The 24,103-nt window shown below is 39.0% G+C and overlaps 1 protein-coding gene across 4 annotated transcripts in view; it reads left to right on the forward strand.

Moving 5' to 3' along the window:
* Positions 1 to 1,167: 1,167 nt before the first annotated feature.
* The window catches only part of HACE1 (HECT domain and ankyrin repeat containing E3 ubiquitin protein ligase 1), a 58,156-nt gene continuing 35,220 nt past the window's right edge, over positions 1,168 to 24,103 (forward strand). For 2 of the 4 annotated variants that reach the window (XM_086461338.1, XM_086461339.1), the window contains exons 1-10: positions 1,168 to 1,243; positions 5,759 to 5,813; positions 7,044 to 7,133; positions 8,888 to 8,992; positions 10,352 to 10,427; positions 10,708 to 10,839; positions 11,989 to 12,071; positions 14,385 to 14,481; positions 18,018 to 18,119; positions 20,564 to 20,670. In XM_086461338.1, coding sequence (XP_086317464.1) covers positions 1,168 to 1,243; positions 5,759 to 5,813; positions 7,044 to 7,133; positions 8,888 to 8,992; positions 10,352 to 10,427; positions 10,708 to 10,839; positions 11,989 to 12,071; positions 14,385 to 14,481; positions 18,018 to 18,119; positions 20,564 to 20,670 — 923 coding nt within the window. The remainder of the gene's footprint in view (positions 1,244 to 5,758; positions 5,814 to 7,043; positions 7,134 to 8,887; positions 8,993 to 10,351; positions 10,428 to 10,707; positions 10,840 to 11,988; positions 12,072 to 14,384; positions 14,482 to 18,017; positions 18,120 to 20,563; positions 20,671 to 24,103) is intronic. The other 2 variants (XM_086461340.1, XM_086461341.1) reach the window with 2 other exon arrangements.

Consider the following 24,103-nt stretch of genomic DNA (forward strand, 5'->3'; position numbering starts at 1 on the left):
TACTCTATGTATTATTGTTATTATTAAATGCTGCTTACATTTTTTTTTAGATTACAGCTCCTGAAGTTTCCTTTTCCTGTATTTACATTTGTCCTGGTTTGGCTGGGATAGAATTACAGGCCAGCCATGCCAGGCAGTTTCAAGTCAGCCAGGGCTGCTGACCTGAGTTGGCTACAGATGTAGCCCACACCGTAATGCCATGGTCATTATAAAGGGGGAAGGTTTGCTGAAGAAGGGGAGCTCCTGTGGGGTTCCTGCTGAGGTTCTTCCTGCTCCTCCTCTGGCTACTCATGAGGACTGTTCTCTGGTTGATTGTGACAACTGGATGTTCGTTTGGCTGAGTATAAGTCTGTGTAACTCTGTTGGTATTGGTGTTACCTCATTAAAATCTGTTCTTCCTTTCACCTGTAGGTCTGCTCCCTTTTTTCCAGATTTCCCTCCCTGGCTGGTGAGGGGTAGTTGGGTGATACAGTGACTGTCAGTGTTTAGCCCAGGCCAAACATAGACAACTTTGAAAGCGCAAGCAAAGTCAAACACTTTTCATCCTTGCTGTGCGCTTCCTTCTTCGTATTCAGTAATGCCTCAGTCTTAAAGCTCCCAGTTTGACTGGTGAAAACCCCTTTCCCCACCAGCCTGGGGCTTCTCGAGCCATCGCTGCGGCCTGGCTGCAGTTTCAGGGCAGGGAGGCCAATAGCGCTGCCCCTGCCTGCTTAGGTGCATTGGCCAGGCACCATGGTGGCCCCTCGCCCTGGGGACACGACGGCCCCGGTGCCACCCTCGCAGGATCCCTCAGTACAGACGATTTCACAAGGCGGTATTTTTTTTTTTTCATAAACCGTAATGAGCAGGTGTTTAAATGCCCCTATTCCACAGGCTTTTAAAATTCACCTCCCTCACCCCTTCCATTTCATCCCCTATGGAATCACCGACCCCAACTAAAGCCCCCTTCCCGCCACCGGGGCGCCCTACGGGCTGCGCGCGCCTCCCGCGCGTGCGCGCAGCCGCCCGGCCTCTGAGCATGCGCAGAAGATCGGGGGCCGGCGGCGGCCTGGGGCGGCTCCGCGCCGCCACCGCCGCCATGGGCTGAGGGGAGAGGCGAGGCGAGAGGCGGCGGCAGCGGGGGGTGACGGCGGCGGCGGCAGCGGCTCCAGGCTGGGCGCCCCGAGGATGGAGAGAGCCATGGAGCAGCTCAACCGGCTGACGAGGTCCCTGCGCCGCGCCCGCACCGTGGAGCTGCCCGACGGTAGGAGAGGGGCGGTGACGCGGTGGTCTGTCCCGGCGGTCTGTCCCGGCGCCGCGGCGGCCTCCCCGGCCCGAGCCGGCTTGGCGAGGGTGAGCTGAGCAGGGGGCCGTTGCGTGGCCCCGCCAGGCGAGGCGACTCGGGAGAATGGAAACCGGCTCCCTCCCTCCGCCGCCGAGGGGCTTTTTATTTGTAATGGTGGTAACAAGAGCGGCAGCGACTTCCCCGTCCTCTTCCTTTCCCGGTGTCTCGCCGTCGCCGGAGGACGGCGGCGACTGTCACAGGGCGCGGGGTGCCCCTGCCCGCTGCTGCCGCCCCTGGGCCCGGACGAGCGGGTGGTCTGAGGTGCTGGGACCTCTTTTACCCCGTTTTAAATCCTTCGTTAGGTGCTTTGTCGGTGAAACGCTAGTGTTGACTTTTTTTTTTTTTTTTAATACTACTGAATTTTGTTTGAAAAAGTGGTGTAAGTCACTGTCACCGGTCACAGACTGATTTTTTTTTTGGCTCTAAATGACTTCACGTGGGTGCTAGCCACCCGATATTGGGATGGGTTTGAAAATACAGCTTTAGGCTCTTACAGCAAGTAGTTTAGTGTTCCAGCCAGGTCCAGCTTTTGGGAGGACTACCTCTGCAAAGCTTTTCAATATGCAAGTTTCTGTTCTTGTGAGCCACGTGCTGTAATTTTATTTTCTTCAGTGTTTATTTCTATGGATGAGTCTTTGTCTGTCTGCCAGCTTTCATCTCCGGTGGTGGAGGAAAGGGAGTAATGTTCTATTTTCTGTGTGTTCTCTGTTTGGACTTCCTGGCTGCTGCATAGGGATGTCCCCCTACACTGAGCTGCTACCACCTTTCCTTATTGTCACACATCAAAAGTTTCAGTGTCTGACAGTGCAGGTGCTTATAAACTTTACAAAATTGACAGAAAACTTTCAGATGGATTTTGCTGCTTCTTGAATGACAGTGGTGAAAACTGACTTAAAACTGTTAACGTAAGCTCAAGCTTACAGAAATAATGTAGTAGCACCAGTTTAACTAATTGGTGATGGTGATATAAATAATGCTTAGCACAAGGTACGCCGGTTGGAGTTGCTTCAAACTTACTGCAGTACTAGTGTAGGCAAATTCATTCTGAATTTGAGTTCAGCTGTTTTCTTCCTATCTTGGGCATTATTATGTTACACTTCACAGGTACTTATGTCTGTGGTAGTGGTAGTGCAAGTGCAAGTCCTGCGACCTCTGGAACAAGTACTTCTCTTGCCCTGCAGTGCAGAAGGAATGCCAATTCTAGGTATTCTTTAAGAATTAGGTGAAACAAATCACAGCTGGACTGAAATAAGGAGATAAATGGACTTCAGGCACTGAAGTCTCAAATTCCATTCCAAGAAAACCTCCATTCAATGGCCATCTAACTTTGCGTACATCTTAGCTGGTTACATGTCTTCTTTCTTGACCTTGGTGTTCCCTAGGTTCATGCAAGCCTGGCGAAACTCTTCTTGAGAAGCAGGTTTGGGTTGTAGTGTTTTGCTCCAAACATGTACTGACAGGATCACCTTAGAAAATACCACCACCAGTCTGGTTTGGTGGCTTCTGGTGCGCTGTGTCTGGCCTCTTGAATTAAGATTTCCTCCCATACATTTGAGTAGCTTTAATTTGAAAGATACATAGTTTTACCTCTCCATCCTTAAGTTAAGAGTCATAGTACTCTTAGGAAATGGAGATGTGCGTTTGAACTTCCTTATGCTGAAGAAGGCACTAAATCCAGGTATTTAACTTCCTTTACATGTGCTGTAGCCATTAGGGGTATTATGTGGGTGGTGCTGGCACTTGTTTGTGATTGTGATCTCTGCCAAATTCAAGCCAATATCTCATGAAATAAAGCAAAAAATGTATCTTGTCAGGGCAGGATTCTAGATGATGAATTTTAAGTGATTTATTTTTTTTTTTTTTTTTTTTTAAAGCAAGCATTAACACTTGAGTCTGGTGCTAGTGAATACTCTGAGCTGACTTTGCCAATAGGAAATAGTATTGTTTTTTTCATCACTCTTGTGTTTTCTGGGCACTTAAGAGCCTGACACAAATTTCTGGCTTCTACTGTTAAGGCTCAGTGCCTGAAAACTAGGCCTTTCAGCCCAAAGTTGTAGGTTTTTAAGCCCTTTGTTGTCTCTGACTCTGCATTTTGGGTGCTTATTTTTTTGTCTTTAGATATTTATGACTTGGAATGCAAGCAAGTTAGATAACAAATAAGTTCTGTAAGTCCATGAGGCATATAATGCTTTTGCTTTCCCTGGTGTCATGTACTTTTACTTTAAGTCAATAGGAGTTATGAATAGGGGTAATATTTACCAAAAATAGGCACAAAAGCTCCTTAGCTTCACACCATTTTAATTATTTCTGTACAGAAAAACTCTGGGAAAATCTGCATATGCTCCATGGTATAGATTCTGTTAATAGAATAGTGAAGGGCTTAGTTCTGTAACTATACTATAAACACCTTTTATGGCCCAGCTCATATTTAACTGTTGTCTTTTTGTAGTTCATTATACTTGCAATATTGTTAAATTTAATTAGGATCAGTATTAAGCATTTCAACTAAGTGTGCTGGCATATTTAAAGCCTTTTTTTGTGTCTCTTTAATAGGGTGTGATTGTCGAAACACATAAGGTTGTCATGCTTAGATTTAGTGGGCGTTCTCAAGTTCTGCTTTTTGTTTCAGCTGGAGAGCTTTATCTTCCTGCTAAGAGTTCTGTGGAACAGAGCACAAGCAAGAAATTTTTTTACATTTGTATATACTAGGAGCTAATAATGGATATATTTTTTTAAAAAAGTAATCAAATCTTTTCCACAATTGATCTCTTTGTGTAGCATCTATTTAGTTTCATTTCCAGAACCCGCATGTGTTCCCTCCCTCCCAGCCTGCCCCCCGGCATCCAGCAGTCAAATTCTAGTGGTGCACATTGGGGATGGAGTTATCTGATGCTCACAGAGCTCTGCCATAAGGAGTAATCTAGAGACAGTTTGAATTCCTGAACTTGGTGATGGTTAGAATGACTCTCTGCAGCTTTGAGATGTCCTTTGGTGATTTGAGAGGCTTGTGTCTCTTCCACCATGTGTTCACTGTAAGCAGCATTGATTTTTTTTTTTTTAATTTTTATAAATAACAGAATTAATAGGATTTGAATTTGGCTTATGTCTTTTCAGTGTTCAAAGGTAATAATAGATTAGCGTTGTTTCCTTTGTTAGCTATAGACAGACTGCTTCAAACAGTGGGTAGCAGCACTAGCCTTGGAGCGTTGTAGAAGAATAATAACAAATAGCATAGCTGCAGCATGATGAGGGTTTCCCTGACTCTACTTGATAACTCTGAAGAATTCTTTGCTTAATATTTGGTAAATGTCAGCTTGCCTATCTAGTGGAAGCGGTGAACATATAGAAGCATGGTACATAAAACATATGAGAAGCTATACTTGTTTGGGTCTTTTAATTCTTCCTGTTCCAATTGCTTTGTAACTTTGTATTTGGTTTAATTAAGATGATGAGGAAAAAGTTCAAAATAAAAGTTTTACGAGAACAGTTTTATATTTCCGTATCCTGGAGCCATGCACTTTGGTTCTCAGAAAATGTAGTCCTTCCTGTCAGAAGCTGCATCCACATGAAGAATCTGTGGAGATTGTACTCCCAACAGTGGGTAGTTTGCTTCAAGATAGAAAATACAATCATTATGCATAAATAGTAATAATTATTGTACATTACTATATTAATAATTGTTATACATTAATCTTTTAAATTTTGTCAAATTCATCCTTTAAAAATAATATTTTACTCCAGAAAGTCTGTAAGTGACCAAATGGGCATGCCATACCCATACAGCATGCTGGTTTGCGCAGCAGTAGTGCTGACAGGGACTGTATAGCTGACTACCAGTCTCTTCCCACCATTGCCTTGGATCTTTGTGTTCTGGCCTTTTTTCATTGCCTTCAAATGTGGAATATGAAACTGATTAGAAATTAAAATGAAATGTATTACATTCCGGTATTCAAGTTTAGAGACAGAAATGAATGGTTATGGAGTAACTTAGTTTAAAGAAATCACTTTTACAAACTCATAGGTATCAGGACTATGGAAGTCACCTTGGAACACAGGAAATTTCCGTCTTTTTAAAATAAGCTAGTTACCTTTTTTAATTAATGCACATTTCTTAATACTTTGACTTAATTAACAGAATTGTCGGTTTAAAGAAATTGATGCTCCCTTGAAAATTCTGTAATTATTACTTTGTAAAAGAAAAAAGCCACATTGAAATTTCAGGTATTGCAATCCTGTTAATTACTACTTTGAAGTATGGTGGCTTTTTCTTTATAATGAAACTTCAGGTATGTATAACTTGTGTAAAAAGAATGATATATTGAACAATGGACACTTTAAAAGGTAAATAAATGTTGCTAAATTACTGTTGCTAGATGAATTTATTTTACATAAAAGATTTTTTTATGGTAATAGAGTAATTTAATTTCCTTACAGATAATGAAACTGCTGTCTATACACTAATGCCGATGGTTATGGCTGACCAGCACAGGTGAGAGCTGCTTTAAATTTTCTTTTTTTTTTTTTTAAGGTCCAAAAAACCAGCATGTTTGCTGGGGATGTAGCTGCTAGAACACTCTCAGGACTTCTGATGCTGAATTGCTGAGATCTTCGGTAGCTGAAGTTAGTCACTGACTGTGTGCATCCCAGCGTATTCTTAGCCGAGAAACCTGTTTTGTTTTATGCCATAGGTGGGAGTTGGGATTTGTTCTGTTGATGCACATCAAGAAATTTCTCCTAGGATAGGAATAAAAGCGTTGTTTTGTAACTGGGTTGTAGCTCTGAGTATGTATTTATTGACGACATAGAAACTCTTAGTCTCATTAACATCTCCGAAAGACGTGGAATAAGAGTTGGACAATGAGATTGATACTTCTGGGATTCCTCAGATGAACTGATGTTTCTCAACTGTTTCTCCCAGTTGTCCTCAGAGTGGTTGGGACCTGGGGGCTCTATAGTGCCAGCTAAGTGGTGCTACCTTCTGATGAGCTTTGTAGGCAAGCAGGTATTAACTCTTACTGAAACTGTAAACTCTTTATCTAATCAGGAAAAACGTTTGTACTGCTACATAATTTCTTGTTGCGGTTGTGTGCAAGGGTTTTAAATTATGTGATCAGCTTATTACTGGAGATTGAAAATCACCAGTTCACTTGCAGTTTCATCTATTTTGAAATATTTTATCTGAACTAATATTCTATCTTTACTAATTCATTGGGGTTTGAAGGGTCCTATTTCAATTTCTTATCCTGTTGGCATATCACGTGTACTTCTACTTCATCATGATGATTTCACATACCAGTCTTCCATCAGAACTTTGCCTATGTTTGGGAAAGCTGCTGGATATCTTCTTAGGGTGTCCGTGTTGAGATAAGGAGGAAAATGGGAATTTATAGTTTTTCAAACCAAAGCTGTTAATATTCTTGTTTTCCATATTTGTAAAGAAGCGATTTGGCCATCTGGTCCAATTCTTACTAGTTTACATCTGAAACAGTTGCCCAGTGTCACAGTTCATTTTTTTTATGTACAGGTAAGAAGAGAAAGAGTGAAAGTCCTGTTCATGTGCCAATGCTTGAAAGCTGTTGCATCTCTTGTTCAGAAATTAGTTTGAGAGAAAAATAGCGATCAAGTAAGAAATGGAGTACTTGCGTACAACTTGCAGTATATACTTTGCTTGGATATTGTGAGCTACTTTTTAATTAAAAAAATATATTTTCGTTTCAAGGTCTGTCTCAGAGCTGCTATCAAATTCAAAATTTGATGTGAATTATGCATTTGGACGTGTGAAGAGAAGTTTGCTTCATATTGCAGCAAAGTAAGACTTACTTGAGTCCAGTCCAGAAGTTAACAATGAAAGTATTACCACAAATCTAAGGCACCAATGTAAGCTGGAAAACTCTGTAGTATCAGTTAATATTTTGTTTTTACGCTTCCTTTTTGTATTTTGTATGTTCTTTTAGCAATGTGCCTGCCTCATTGAGAGGACAGGTTTTACACATGATATGAAGTGGCTTTCCAGATTCTAGTGAAGGAAGTCTTGGTGGATACTTTTTTCCTTTCTGTGAAATCTCGGTCTGTGAAGAAATGTAGCCATTATGTATATCCTGTGTAGCTGGGTAACTCTTGCATTCGTAGATTTAGAGAGATCTTGTCTGCAGGTGCTGCTTGAAGTGTTCTAAAACAGTGTGAAGCGCTTGGATGTTCATTGGGAAGCAGCTGTTCCAAAGTACTTCATGTGACCATAACTGATGGGAATATAACTTGGCCACTCAGTTCTAATAAATTTTTGTATCCAGATAAAGGACTTAAGTGTAAATTTCAAATCTGTGGCCTAGATTATTCATTATTTATGTAGCTCTTCAATGGGGATAGATCTATGTTGCCAAGAAACAGCCAGATTAACATAACCTTAATAGAAATGAACCAGATGGTTTAAAGTTGAGTTTCCTGAAAGGCCATTTCAAAAACTAAGGAATGAATGCTCTATATTTGCGTCCCATTTTAAGTAGCTTTAAAGTTCTTACATTTAAACTGTTAAAAAAAGTAAAAATAAAAGAAATAGTAGTAGTATTGCATATAAATAGCAGGTATTTGGGCACAATAAATGTTGAAGTTTTAGAAATACCTGTTTCCCAAACATTCTGTCTCAGGATTACATGCTGCTTATATAAAATTTACCTAAGAAAGTACTTAAAGAAAAAAACGCAAGCAAATTTTTAGCATACATCTTAATTATCTGTGGAAAGCTGTATTTATTGATCATAAAACCCAAGAAATTGGTTTACACTTAGTTTCTGGATTCTCTTTTATCTTGGCTAGTTGTTGGGTCATAGAGATGCTGGTTTTGCAACTTACTGTACAGCTAGTCTTCAGTTTCCTTGGGTTGATGTGTAGCAGTTCTGTCATTGGGAAGACTAGTAACAATGGATAACCTGGCCATGATGGTACATGTTTATCCTCCTTATCAGCTCTTTCTCTTAAAGAGTTCAGGAGTAACATAATGCAAAATTTCTTTGTTCTTGGTGGCACTGATTATTCTGAAGAGCTGCTGTATTATGAAAAGTAAAAGGGAGTTACAAGTTCCAAATAAATATCAAAGAAATATTTGTATGAGTTTTAGAATTTTTCTGATATTTAAACTTTTAAATGCAATCTCCAGACTCTGAAGCGTAACAAAAATATTGTATTGGCATTGTTACTTAATGGAAAATTCAGTCCTGTGAAAGATGGGGAGGTGAGAGGAAATGATAAGCAAAACATTTTAAACAGTTTACACTTTAAACAATTGGCAGTCTTAAAGATTCACTGTTGGGTTTTAAAGTCACTGAAGTCACATAGAAGGCTGACATCTGTTCATTAGTACAAGTTATGATCGATCAGTTCTCACTGCATTTAGGTGTCTGTCCTTTAGCTTTGTGCAACTTGAACTATGAGAGTGTAAAAATGTTTTTTTGTAAAGATTTTCTACTGAATGTCATCTGTACATAGTATTGCTGTTGTCTTTATGTCAACATAGATTTGACTTGTAAATATCTTTGTTACATTTTTTCCCCTCCTTTTTTGTTTTAGCTGTGGATCAGTTGAATGCCTTGTTCTGTTATTAAAAAAAGGAGCAAATCCGAACTATCAGGACATTTCAGGATGCACACCTCTCCATTTAGCAGCAAGGAATGGGTAAGGAAAAGGTTTTAAAACTCTTAAATGGTCTTGTGCATAATGCACTTGAGCTGACAGCTTCTGTAATATTTTTGCATAGTTCAAACAAAAAACTTTAGTTTTCATTTTTGAAATTGTGGATGGCACACTTACAGGGAATGTGGCAGTTAAAATCCATACTTTGAATATTCAGAAAGTAACTTTTTATAAATAGGAAGTTATGTCTGAAATGACAGTTTCAGTGCCAGTCATTTTAGTATTAAGCAGAGCTTAGTGATTCTTACAGCAGTGATCAAACAAGGGATGCATTCACCTTCCGGTTAGCTAAGTAAGAAAAGATTTTGAAGAGGACACTGTAGGGTTTGGAAGGGTTCAGACATTTCAGATTTTTCTGGAATAATGTCTCCAAGGAAATTTTTACTACAAGGAAAGGAATACAAAGTTTGCCTGGACAATCTTGGTGGTGGGGGAACCAACCAAAAAAAAACAGTGAGCAAGCACCTTTTTAAGATCTTTTAAGATCTTATTTCTTGAGCTGTAGTAAATGGAAACACACAGCTGCTAATGGTAATGTTGTCTTTTATTTTTTTTTAGGGCATATATGTGTTACAGTAACTGAATTGTATCACAGCTGGTACTTCAAATGAGGAGGAGGTAGTGTTTAGTAGCTTTTAGGTACGTGGGAGGAGTATTTGTAGGAGAGGGTCGAGAAAGCAGCCAAGTGGTACATGCTGAAATGCAGAAATATACACTGGAGACAGTTATGTGGAAACAAGGCATGAGAAGGGTGCAAGAGGTACCAAATAAAAAAGGAAACTAAGAATAAACTCTTTAACGGTAAAGCACTTGGAGCATTAGAGAGCATTAAAAGACCGAACAAAACATGAAGTAGGAAAAATACCCCAACTTTCATTAGGGCGGTTATTGTACTTGCCAAAGATTTACATAGTGTTAAAATGAGTGTCTCATTAAATATTTAGTGGTGTACTGTAAATGTATTCACTGAAGTGTACAGACTATTATGAACTTCATAAATTTCCATTAGCCAAACTCTGGCTTCTTGTCTTGAGAGTATGGTTCATGCTGAGCTGAAGCTGTTAGAGTGGTGGTTAAGTACTTCTATACTTTCCACAAAAACATTCAGCTACGAAACTATGAATTTTAGCCCTGTGCTGTCATGTGCTACACTTGCACTGTATGAGTCTCTGGTTTCTACTGATGATTACTTCTCTTTTCCATGTGCTCAGTACCATACTCCTTATAAAGTAAAACTGCCTGCTATTGTTTGTACAATGATGAATTAGAGTGAGCAGACCTCTAAGGGTCTTTGTAAATGATTTTCCCTGGCTGAGTTTCAGTTTATTTTTTTGTTTATAGCCAGAAGAAATGTATGAGCAAGCTGCTGGAATACAGTGCAGATGTCAACATTTGTAATAACGAAGGCTTGACTGCAGTAAGTGCTATTGATTATCATGGTGCTCTTAAAATGAATGAAGAACTTTAAGATTCTTGTTTCTTAACCTTCTGCTGTCTTACATGTAAATAAACAAAACTGCTGTGTGTCTGGTACCCTTAAGAATCAAAAGATGTGGTCAAAGTTACCTAAGCATATGGTGGTATCGTTTGAAACTTCTCTTTGTGAAAATGTTGACAATAGTATAGTCAGGTTTAAAATCGTGTTTATGAAATACTTATTGCTCAAGGAAACATATATATCATCATTTTGTACTTAGATTCATTGGTTGGCTGTCAATGGACGAACAGAATTGCTTCATGATCTTGTTCAACATGTCAGTAATGTAGATGTTGAAGATGCAATGGGACAGACAGCCCTTCATGTAGCTTGTCAAAACGGACACAAGACAGTAAGTCTCTAAATTTTATTAACACATTGCATTTGTGAAGAATTGGGTAATGCCTCAGTGTTGTATTTTTTTTTTTTTATAAACTTCAGGCTAGTTGTGCACATGATAATGGTTAGAGTTGTGAAGAACTCTATTGTTTGTCTTGATATTGACTGTGTACACTTCCATGGGAACAACTAATTTATTCGTGTGGAGATGATTGATCTCTGTGTATGGGAGTTTGAGTGACTTACTGTATACTATTCAGCTGTCCTGTAGTACTGTTGTTGGCTTGTTGATTGCAAGTTTTGATGTAACGTTAAACATTGGAAAATTTTCTTCCTTTTTAGAATGTGTTCAATTCATAATCATACCAGCTCTTACGCATTTTTGAAATCTGAAATGATCTTAATTTATTGTAAATAAAAATTGAACAGAGAGTTGAGTCAGATATTTAACGTTAGAAGTAAACAAGTTTACATAGACTCTTCTGTTACTGATCTATGTGAAAAATTTTTAGGCCTGGCCTTGCATTAGGGCTGACTGTTTACTCTCAGAGTACAGGTCTGGATGCTTTACTTGAACTGCATTTGAGCTGTATAGCGTTATACAGATTGTCTCCAGGACTATTTACTGTTAAAAAAATTACCTTTCTGCCCAGATCCTTTCTGTTGTCACTGTCAGAACTCAACTTCGGAAGACCAAATTCTGAAAAACTGTTACCTGTAGACTTACCTACTTTATGTGACTGGAATATAGCAAAAGTTGTTTGAGAATCTGCTCAATGTTTTAATATTTTAGGATTTGCTTACTACTTGTAGTATCTGTTTGAAAATTCAGCTTGTGGTAAGGCTGTTTATGGCTGTCACTAACTTGAGGTTTACTTCTCTAAAAAGTGTCATTTCCCTTTTTAAATGGCTTGTAGTTCCAAGGGTCTTTGGGATTAGGTGAAGTTCAATAAAAGGCATTGTTATTAAAATTGGAAGTTTGAAAGGAAGCTTTATGAGCTCTGACAGCCATGATTTTCCATATAGTGTTTAGGAATTTTGGTTTGAGATTCATTACTGAAAATTAAGTCCTTCAGTGTAATTAGACATGCATAGCACTACGTAGTTGCAAGCCAATAGACTGTTGCTTTTCTTCTAATCTGGTATCTTTCTTCTGTTCTAGACAGTGCAGTGTTTGCTAGACAGCGGTGCAGATATAAACAGGCCGAATGTGTCAGGGGCAACTCCGCTTTATTTTGCTTGCAGGTAATATTCTTAACTTTTAAATAGTGTGCTAAAAGTGAAATAGATTTTTTTCCCTTCTGCAATAACAATGATTAGAAAACAGAATATTTAGGAAACATAAAAAGTGACTGGTATTTAATTTTGCCTCATCTTTCAATGTAGTTTGTTGTCTCATCTAAATACTTAGTACTGCAGGCTTGTATACTTCTTTCTAACAGACGTATTAAACACACAGCCATGCGTATTCTAGCATGAGTCACAAATCATCTACTAACTTAGATAATTTTGAGTAAACTAAAAACGCAGCCTTTTATAAGGAAAGTTTGACTGTTCTTTAATGTACGCTATGGTATTACAGTCATGAAATGTTCATACAGGCCTTAAAGTTACGATGTTGAATTGAAATTATATCGTTGCTTTGATCAGTTCTGTTTTCTTCATAGTTTGGTTTTATTTCAAAACTAATTACATATGATAAATGACTTTCTGTTTTAATTGGAGCATTTCTGTTATTTGGTAGAACATTTGCAATTTTATAATCGCTGTGCTTTGGTTACAGGTTAAATAGTTCCGCTATGATTAAACGTTCATATAAACAAAATGAGAAATGGACAGACCTGGTGGCTGGCCAAGAGTTATGTTGTGGGAGCCCTGGTTTCTGGAGCTAGTGCATGCTGACTCTTGGCAGTTGAGAAGGGAAGTAGAGAATAAATAGCTTCTAGCTAATTGAATGCCTTGGTGCTTGATTTAGGAACTGGTATCGGCATCCACTTTAAAAGAAGTAGGCAACTTGTCTTGGCTTGGAGGTTTTCCATGAGAAGGGAATGTGTTGCAAGTAGAACAGTAATGTTCTTTTAGAAATTAACAATTGGAACATCTGACAGGGTAGAATGAACAGGGTGCATAGTGGAAGTCAAGGTCTTCTTGTCAGGAGTGCTAATTGGTAGTGCTGTCGCCTGGGAAGAAAGGTTATAGGTCCCTGATGACAGGGAGAGCAGGATGTGGTAGCAGTGGCTGGTGATGGCTGGAGAAAGGGTCTTGGGGCTCAAAGTCTGACTCTGAAACCCGTTTTTTCGAAGCGTTGGGTTGTGCACTTAGTCTAAAGAATTACAGTGAAGGGGTGTTTCAAATAGGCTGTTAGTCTTCACTCTTTTCTGAGATTTGGTAGCTGCCTCTGAATGTTTGTTTGCATTGGAGCAAAGTCCGGTACATTAGATTAACCTGTTGGTTTCCTGGGCTGGAAGGACATGAATGAGGAGAACTCAGATGGGAACTATTGAGATACCAGTGAAGCTACTTCTTGGCCTTCAGCTGTTAAAAGGGTGCACTGCAAACTAGGTTGCAGTCAAAAACTTGTATCTGTAACCTTAATTTCTATGCCTTATATCAGTCTTTCATTTCACCCTTCAGATACTTCTGTATTACATTTGTCAGTATATGTACTAAATATTGGTGAAGGCAATAGTGAACTAGTCTTTCGGTATGTTTTTAATGAAATCAGCATCTAATCACTGGTACCCAATTTCTCATTTTCTCCAGAAGAAAGGGTTTGGGAAGGTGTATGCTCTAGGTTTTGAGGCATATAAATAAGCTTTGGTCTTACTTTTTTCTAGGCAATGGTGGCCTGTTGGAATAGTTGTTAGCGAAATTACCAACTCAGGGAAACATAAGGGTCCTATACAACCTAATAAAGAGATGAGTAAGACTGAAATAGGCTCTGAATGGAAAAGTAAAAGTCATCACTCTTCACATTTCAAGGCTAGGCAAAACATTCACCTATATTGGCTAAAAGAAATTAGAGCCAAGAGAGATGTATTGAACTCTTGTGCAAAAAAAAAAAAAGTTTTTTGAATTAAAAAAAAATGTTACTAATGTTTTATTGATGGTTAAAGTGCAATTAGATTAATTTTTTTTTGCTAAATCTGGTAGGAGTGAGCAAAGAACTCGGTGAAGAAAACTTCCTCTGTGAAGTAAATTAGGGTATGAATTGAGAAAGAGCTTTTTTTCCCCTCCCCCCCCCCCCGCGAAATGTGGCTTATACATATTTATAAGGCTAGGCTATGATGAATCATTTCTGAATGATGAGGGAGACTCTGGCTTGATAAATGGGCCATACCTAATTTTGCACTGTGCTCCTGCAGTAGCCTTGAAAGGTAGTAGAAGAATATAAGTGGCATTATCTTCCATCCCATGTTTGTGCTTAGTTTCATACTGTAGCTATTTATTTTCTCCTAGCTTATGTTGGTTTTGTTTGTTAGATGCAATAAAGTCAGATTTGTCATTCGTAGAACACGAGTGCTGTATTAACTCTCTTTCTGCTCTTCTTTTGGATAGCCATGGTCAGAGAGACACTGCCCAAATTCTTTTGATGAGAGGAGCCAAATATTTACCAGACAAAAACGGTATTACTCCATTGGATCTCTGTGTGCAGGTATTGAGTTAGCAACACTTTTTCTGTGAACTTCTATCACTTATACATTGTCACCTGATCAGTGTTATCTTTTTTTATTTTTAAGGCTTGTGAAAGATGGTAGTCCTTTGGTGGAAGGGAAATGCAAAAATAATTTTTTTGCAGTTAAATTGATCCTACAGGCAGGTTCCCAGTTTGTAACCTTTGCGAAAGTCTTTAATGTCTTTAAAGACTTTACAAGACTGGAGCTCATGACAAACTGTAATGGGTCTGTGTGGCAAGGTTTTGGTAGCGGGGAGGGGTTACAGGGGTGGCTTCTGTATGAAGCTGCTAGAAGTTTCCCCTATGTCAGATGCAGCAAATGCCAGCAGGCTTTAAGACGGACCTGCCGCTGGCCAAGGCCGAGCCCATCAGTGACAGTGTTTTTCGCCTCTGCGATAATGTGTTTAAGAGAGTGAAAAAGTTGTTGGGCAGCAGTAATTGCAGTGAGTGAGAGGAGTGAGAGTATGTGAGAGAAACATTCTGCAGACACCAAGGTCGGTGCAGAAGGAGGGGGAGGAGATGCTCCAGGCAATGGAGCAGCGATTCCCCTGCGGCCTGTGGTGAAGACCATGGTGAGGCAGGCTGTTCTCCTGCAGCCCATGGGCGGTGGAGCAGATGACTGCTTACCCCCTGTGGAGGGCCCCCATGCCAGAGTAGGTGGATGCCTGAAGGAAGCTGTGACCCCGTGGGAAGCCTGCACCGGAGCAGGCTCCTGGCAGGACCTGTGGCCCGTGGGGAGAGAGAGGCCCGCGCTGGAGCAGTCGGTTCCTGAAGGACTGCATCCCATGGAGGAGACCCATGTTGGAGAGGTTCATGAACTGAACCCGTGGGAAGACTCACACTAGAGAAGTCATGGAGGACTTTCTCCCGTGAGGGGGACTCCACATTGGAGCAAGGGAATCGTGTGAGGAGTCCTCCCCCTGAGGAGGAAGGAGCGGCAGAAAACAACAGAGTGATGAATGGACCACAACCCCCATTCCTTGTTTCCCCCTCCCTGTGCTGTTGAGCGGGAGGAGGGAGAGAAATCGGGGTCAAAGTTATGCCTGGGAAAGAAGGGAGGTGTCGGGGGGAAGGTGTTTTAAGATTTGGTTTTATTTCTCGTTACTCCTCTCTGAGTTAATGGGTAATAAATTACATTTTCCTGTGGTCGAGTCTGTTTTGCCTGTGACAGTAAATGCTGAGTGATCTCCCTGTCCTTATCTCAATCCAACAAGCCTGTTGTTATATTTAGGTTTTTTTTTTTTCCTCTCCCCTGTCCAGTTGAGGAGGGGGAGTGATAGAGTGGCTTTGGTGGGCACCTGGCATCTGGCCAGGGTCAACCCACCACACAAAGAGTTTGCAGAACTCCATTTGACTAGAAAATTTGGGAATCCTTGGTATAGTGGTGATAGACTTTGTTGAAGGGCTTAACTATTAACAAGTAAGAGGTAAAGGTATGCAGAAAAGAGTGATTCTTTTAAAATCTCAACTAATAGATTTTCTTTTCAAGACAAACAAAACTTACCCAGTGCTTACTCTGTCACCTTTCAAAGATATTCCAAATACTGTATCTGGACGAGGAACAAAAGTCTTAAGGATTTTCAACTACTGTGCAAAATGCAGTCTGTCTTTATTTGTTAACAGATATTGTTTATGCTGATTGTTAGGGTGTCTTTTTTTTGATTTCTGAACACTTACACATTTTTCTGTAGGATCAATTTGAGTTCAGTTTGTAAATAACACTTAATGAGTGAGCGGAAGCTTTTGAAGCTTTGCTAGTAGACAGCAGACTAGAAAACTGTGAACTGGAGGCTAAAAAGATGTCCCTGCACTTAGTGAACATCACATTAGTTTGGTGCATGTCTTTAGTTTGGCAGGATAAAGTTGAAATACTCAGATCTTTTGCTGTACTAGCAGATTATTTTAATCTCAGATTATGTAATTTCTGAGGATTCCTCATGTGCCCGAGACCTGCAGTTAAAGTAGCTGTGTGTATGTGATAGAGACTGTTGTTTCCAGTATCCGTGGGATATTTTGGGAATGTTTAACTCTGAAAAATTTATTTCATAGACTGTCTGTGGAAAATCTTGATCGAGTTTCACTACTTGTAGTATTCCTTTTCGGATATAAGAAATCCTAATAAGTCCTCAGCTCTGGTCACTCAGAAGTCCCAGATCACTATGCTGTCTCACTACTGGCTCAACTGTGAAGCTCAGAGTTAGAAGAAATCTGGTCAGTTTTGAGGCTTTCTGCAGCCACAGACCTATAGGACAGTATACCAGTCTTAATGGTACTAGTCTTAAGTTTCTACAATTAGTGTTTTGCTTGTCTGCTTCAGTCTTCAGTTTTACAATTCCTAGGGCACCACTTTATGCATCAAAATTTTGTCAACTTTTTTTAGGTGTGAGTAGTGACACCTGGTGTTTGCTCTTTTGTAGTGATCATGTGTTCAAGATTGTCTAGTTTACAAGTTCATGATACCAAGTGAAAAAGGAGAAAACAATATGTTTTCTTCCCTCTTACATCAAGGGTTTTATTCTTTGCTTACAGGTTTGCTCTTCAGAGCAGATACATGTTTTTAGAAGATTGAAATTATAGATTCATATACTTCTTGCCAATTTGGTGTTACCTTGATTTTTAAAGAGCTGACTTTCATTAATTCTTGCGGATTCTGATGCTTTTAATTTCAATACTTAATTTCTTGGCACGAGGAGCAATTAAATGAATCTGTTTAACAAATCTGTTATCACTGAAGCGAATTATAAACTATCATGCAAAGAGAGGGAGCCTCTGGAGCTGCAGCATTTAGTGCATTGGCACGATCATCTTTCCCGTGTAGAATTTGATGTGTATTCAGGTGCCTGCTTAAAAACGCAACTGTGTTAAATGAGAGTTGATATACATAAACCACAAATTCATGTTCTGTTCTTCCCAAAACCACCATTTTTCTAAAAAGGTTGTGAAGTTAGTTTGAGCTGTTGATCTAAGACACAAGTGGAATAGTACTTGTTTATTGATTTTAAGGTTAAATAAGCCTTTCATGAGTTTATCCTAGTTCTTCCATTAACAAGTCAGACCTGAACCTTTAGGAAAATATTTGTTTTGAAGGATTAGATTCTGGATGTAATTAGGTAGACATGTGTCATCCGTCAGCAATGGGAAGAGAAGCTAAATATTTCACTGTTTTTAATCTCTGGTAAATTATTAGGTGAACTGATGTTCAAATGTAACTTTGGCTTTCTAAGTAGGAAAGTGTTTCAAAAAAAAAAAAAAGCCAAACAGAAGAAAGGGAGGGGATGTATGTAAACCTATATACTGAAAGAATTTGATTCTGTCTTCTCCCAGAAGTTTTGTGATATCTAACTTTGATACATTATTGAATTTCAGTTTATTTTAGGATTGGATTTCTCCATTCAGCATTAAAAAAAAAAAAAAAAAAATTTTTATCCTCAGTAGGTTTTAATGCTTATAGTAGGATAAACCCCAATTCTAGTGTTTCTTCTAATTAAAATGGTTTTTGAATTATTGCTTTTTAGGGTGGTTATGGAGAGACTTGTGAAGTCTTAATACAATATCATCCTCGACTTTTCCAGACAATAATTCAAATGACGCAGAATGAAGATCTACGGGAAAACATGGTAATATAGTATTATGTGTTTTATAGTTACTGACCTGTCTGTGTTGTGGAGATCTAAGATTGCTTGATGAGTGTCCTGATTAGAAGACACTACCAGCAGTTGACGGACAGGGCCACAGTAGTTGACCACTATGTATTTTTCTTTCCCCCATGGAAAAGGTACAGTCTTCACGTAGTTTTAAACACAACAAATTGGGAGTAAATGTAGGATCTATTTTAATTTAGTGTTCCAACTTTGCATATTTGGCAAAGTGATCTAGACAGTGTAAAAAGTGAAAGAGCAGACTTGTTGCAAGCTTCACTACAAAGGTGCTGGCAGAGCATTCTAGATATACAATTACGTTGTGTAATGGGGCCTATTTTACTTCATTTAGTGGTTGTATGCAGTTATCCATTCTAGGATGTGTCTCGGCTTGAATCATCTAGAATTAATTTGAACATTTGGAGTATGAGTGCTCATTTATGTGAAGTTGCCTTGTACAATTAGAGTGTAAAAGATTGTAGCCACAATTATTATTATTGCTGTAGATTAAACTATTCTGTTCCTTTTTCAGTGGTTCTTCTATACCTTGTTTCTTTTATTATTGTGGGGTAGTGCAGTCTAAAGCAAAGAAAAAGCAAGGAAAAGAATTTTTTTCTTGTGGGGGAAAGGAAGCACGGGGTGCTTTTTTTTCCACTTCCAAATCTAGCTAGTTGTAGGTTTTTAATATAATATTTGCTTGAAAATAACTGTAAAGAATTTTACGGACTCTGAATTTAAAAAAAAAAAAAAAATAGGAGGAAAGAATAGATTTAGTAAGGTGCAGGCTTCCACTTCAATGAACTTGGTTTGCTAGATTTTTGAAGTTTATATGGTTCTCTATAATCTCATTACTTCCACTACAAGACTGGGGATTTATAAGTCTATACAGAAACAGTGTTTAAATTTCTGAGACAGGGTTGAGTTTTACAAACGAAAATGATGGAGAGGTGACAATTCTCAACGTGTATGTTAGAAGCCTGGGGAGATAGTGTAGATGATTTGAAATAAAAGAGAAAGAACTAAAACCATGGAACAAAAGACTTTCTAGAAAAAGGTAAATGACGAACCATATTTTCGTGTATTGTAGAAGTGAAGACAGTAAGTAAGAAAAATGAATGTATTGTCTGCCTTGAGTAATGGTGGAGGTGTGTGCAAAACCAAGAACTCAGAGAGGATGTGCAAAATATGTTAGATAAATCATGGTATAGTTATGCTTTGTTGCTAAAATGGAGGCATATTGTAAGTGTGGTTTTCTATGGCCAAATCTGAGCTGTTCTGCTCAAAGTCTTGCATAATGACCAGTTCATATTATCTGAACGTGATGACGTGAAGAGACTGGATGTATGTTAGGAGTCAGGACTCACGTTTTAAGTGTTATTGACAAACTGGAAAACGTACTGACAGGCTGCAGGGAGGAAGATACTGCCTTAGCCATTTGTAGCTAGAGATTCAACTGAACCTTACAAAAACTTTCGCATAGTCAAGGACAGTGAAGTATTAGGAAAAGATCAGCTAGTGACGCTGCAGGGCTTCCAGAGTAGAAGACACCTGAAAACAGGCAGGCAAACTGAGCAAGCCAGTTTGGATCACAAGTACTTCTGCCTTGGTGCAGAGTGTTGGACTAGATTGACCTTTATGAGATTCCTTTCCATTCATTCCACCTTTCTACAGGAGAAGGTGAGAAGGGTTACTGAACTTTCTGACAGTGAGAGAGAAGGGAGTACATGAGGATACAATAGGAATGCATGAAGAGCAGTGCTACTGAAGAGTTAGTTTATCTGCAAAAAAAGTCTAAGGTAGAAAAAAATGTAGAACGAAGGACTGGAAGACAGGGCAGTGTCTGGGCATTTGCAATATCTAGTCTTTGTGAGCCAAGTGGTGGTATTAGCAAGAAAAAGGACAATTTTGAGAAGAGGATAATCATAAGAGTTATTGATTAGCAGGGCATGACTTCTTATCCAAGGAAGGACATTCAGTATCTGGAGTGAAAACGAAGGTAGTGAGAGCAAACTCTAGGATCCTAGGTTCATTTACACTGTGTTGTAAACTAACAGAGGAGTGAACTGGAGAGACAGATAAATGATGAATTGTGAAACTCAAAATATGCTCCTAGCTTTCAGAAGTTGAAAATGTGTCCCACTAGTTTTTCAGATGAAAAGAAGTTGTTCTTATAAATTAATAATACATGGTTAAGCATTCCATAGTATTATATATCCTGTAGTACATTGACACTAGAAAGTGTACCTTTTCAGTGCTCTTTGTAAATCATAATGAAGAGTTAACTGAGGTTAGATTAGACTTTGGACAACATAGATGTACATTAATATTGCTAGATATTAATGCTTGGGTGATAATGCTCTAAGTTAACATTGATCTGACGCTCCATGACACAATGCAATTTCTTTTTTTTTTAATGTTATCAGTTGCGGCAAGTTCTGGAACACTTGTCTCAGCAGAGCGAAAGCCAGTATCTTAAAATCCTAACAAGTCTTGCTGAAGTTGCTACAACAAATGGTCACAAACTGCTTAGGTAAGTGTGAGAGGATCATAAGAAGGTTGATAAGCTACCTGGTAGTAGCCACTTAGTAGCTCCAGTAATCTAAACTAGCTGATGCTGGGCACATGCTAGAGTAGATGGATCTCAAATCTGATTCTGTATGACAGTGCCTGTTTAGATCACAAGGACTTCAGGAGAGAAAGTTGGTGTCCTTGTATAGCTGCTGGCACCTAGAAGCTTGAATTGCAGTGAAGCGTATTTTGAGTTGGGTTAGTTTGCCTATGTCAGTTCTAGGAACGGAACCTTTTTAGACAGCTATCAAGCATTGTTGTGGTTTTTTTTTTTTCCCCTCTCTCCTTATTTCTTCTTTTCCACATCTTTACTTTTCTGCATGCTTTCTGAGTATATTTGAGGAGTCTTGTTACTTCAAACACTTGTCTCGTGTTTCCTGGCTCTTGATTGCCTTCCATGGCTATTAATATATATGAGACCAAAAATTTCATCTGCTGGTGTGCTGTGTCAGCAGTGCAAGATGTGGTTACTTGGGAAAACTCATAAATGGGCAAGCATATTTTCCTAGTATGCTTTCCTCGTTTTTGAGGCATCTGTTTGAGGGAGTTTATGCAAAACACCTCATTTGTGATCTGTTGGAACACTGGTAACATTTTACTGTTTTCAAGAGCTGGCAGAATTTGCTCTGACCTTTATGCTTTACTAGAAACAAAGAAAATATTTACTGAAAGAGGTCAAGAGCCTGAAAGCATGAGTGGAAGTTCCTTACTAACATGTTCTGGGTGGCTTTTTGGAAAAGAGGTTTAAGAGTGTTCTGTAACGGAGAGACCTGTCAGCATAGGTTGTAGAGGAGTAAGACTTTGAATGCCTTTTTCAACTGGGGCCAGGGCACAAGAAGCCCATCAGTTAGATAGAGACTAGATAATATATTCTTAGTTCTAGGTGCTTTTTTCTTGTTCTTCCCCATCAGTCGTGTTAAATTTGGATGGAGCTTGCAGACAGCAGGTTAGAACTCCTAGACAATGCTAGGAAATTCATGACACCATTAATCACAGTCTTGTTCTGATGGATGCTCATCTTGATGAATGAGCATAAAAGTCTTATACTCAAATGTTTGGGTTTAAAGTGCATCGATGTGTTAATGACATTTTGTTGCAGCAAAGATAACTTTTTGAAGAACTTTAGCTGTTGTTGGACTTCAGTGTGTAGTCAGCTTAACTTGTAACACATTCCTTTTGTCTCCAGACTTCATTAGAGCCAATAGATCTCCCACAAATAAACTGTGATAAAGTGTAAAATCATTCTGCAGGAAAGCATTTCAAACTTGCTTTGTATGGGGACATTGTCAGAAGTCGTGGTAGCTGGATTAGATCATATGAGCAGTATTTGTTTCTATTTCAGTACCTTCAGAGATAAATTAACTGATTGTGTGTTTAGATTTGATTTATTACTGTTACTGCTCCTCTGTATTAAGCAATGCTCTCTCAGTATGGCTGTAGAAACAGTATCTAGGTGCCTATACTGTCTCTGAATTTGAGCCAGTATGTACTCCTGTACTGCTGCATGTGGTTGACTAGTGAAGGCTGAAGAAAAGTTGGAAGCTTTGCATTGCATTGGATGAGCAAGCATTTCCAGAGAAGTCTGTACTTAGGGTGTCCTGTGGACTCTTACTGGCCCACTTCTCTTTGGTACTTTGTAATATATCACAAGGGAAATGGAATTTTTTTTTTTTTTTTTTTCCTGTTACAAGATACAGTTTCACAAAAACTGTCTGTTCTCTCCAATTCTGTTCCTGGTCAGAGGCTGCAATCTCTACTTCACCTAAGTATTTCTCAGTTGCTTTATTATTAACGTAACAAGGATGAAGGTGGTACTTGGTGAATATAGACAGTCTGAGCTTGGGCCTCTTATTCTCTCTCTCCTCCCTCTGATAAACAGTGTGTAAACTGTTTATTTAGTTCACAGTTGTTTGTTATTTAGTTCAAAAGTGTCTAAAGTTGTTTTTTGTAATGCTTCTAGCAGGTAGCCAGGAGTGCCACCAGGCTTCTGCCTGAGGGCTTCTGCCTCGAATACCAGCAAGGGGCCTGTTCAGTTAGCAGTACCTCCATCATGTATTTCTTCTTTCCAAGAAATAATTGTAGTGTGACATGATTTGGTCTTGCTGGTGCAGATGGGGCCTAGCTGAATGTTCACAATCATGCTCGTAAAAGCTTCAGTGAACTATTAAAAGCATGTTAAGGTTATCCTATATATGTGGATCCTCTTCCTAGAGACCAGGAGATTTAAACTGAAATTTCACCAGGAAAACACTGTTGCTGGGGGATTATAAACCTCAATCAAAATGTTTTGGATTTTTTTTTTTTTTTAATACTAAGCTTCTTGACTTAGCTTCTTTTATTCATAGATTCTTTTGGCAAATATTTCTTTTATGCAGATATTTTACAAATGCTAATTTGTGGCTGGGACCAGAGCTTCTGGTAATATAACATAATTACAGCCTGCTAGTTGGGGGATTTTCTTTACCTGGTTAAAAACTTAACATTCCTATTGTTGCACTGTTTATTTCCTGTGTTCCTTTCTTACCTCAGTTTACTGAAAACTTCTCTGGTTAAAGGCTACATTGTGACGAGAAAGTCATACTTTGTATATCAGTTTGGTTAAACTCTTAGTATGTGGCTTTTTAAAATTAACACCTTGCTGGCAGTCGTTAAAATGTAGTGCTGAAAACAAATAGTCTTTTGCTTTTACCGATGCTATAGGAAGAGTGAGGTCATGATAAAGGTACTGTGATGTTACAACTAGCTGTGTTTCAAATTTATGAATTAACAGATTATTAATTGCATCAGAGGTTTACAGCCTCCTCTCAGATGTCAGTTTTCTGATGTATGCTGATCTTATAGTTAGAAAGCAACTACTTTAAGGGTGGAATTGAGTATGTGCTCACTTACAAATGTAAGTGAGTAAAGTTCAGCAGAAGTTCTAATTTCTTGCGGTTTTTGTTATGTGCTCAAGACAGAGTTCTTACTACTTGGGGTTTTAAGGGAACAAAACGAAGTTGAATTTGGTGGAGAATGTTCTGCTTGTGCATGAACTCATGAACATCTCTTATTCTACACTGTATTGGTACAGAGTTGAGTGTTGGCCAGTCGGTTAAGAAGACATAAAACTTTAAATATATTAATCGGATAAATAAATAACATAGTGGTGCTTTTGTGTGGTATCTTTTAGATGGTGTTTCTTTTGAGTAAAATAGTGGCATCCTGATCCCATATCTGAGGTAGTTAATGGGCATTTAGGCTAGTAACTAGGTGAGGGTGGTCTGGGGCAGCGTATCTGATTAGGCAGTACACTTTTACCATTGGATGCTGTCTTTTCTGGGTTGAAGAACATTTTCGTCTGGATATCCCAATTTGTTTCATGTGTTGAGATCCTTACTATAGTAATTTGAATTTCT

Source organism: Leptosomus discolor, chromosome 2 (assembly GCF_034619465.1).
Source record: "Leptosomus discolor isolate bLepDis1 chromosome 2, bLepDis1.hap2, whole genome shotgun sequence".
NCBI classification, from domain to species: domain Eukaryota; kingdom Metazoa; phylum Chordata; class Aves; order Leptosomiformes; family Leptosomidae; genus Leptosomus; species Leptosomus discolor.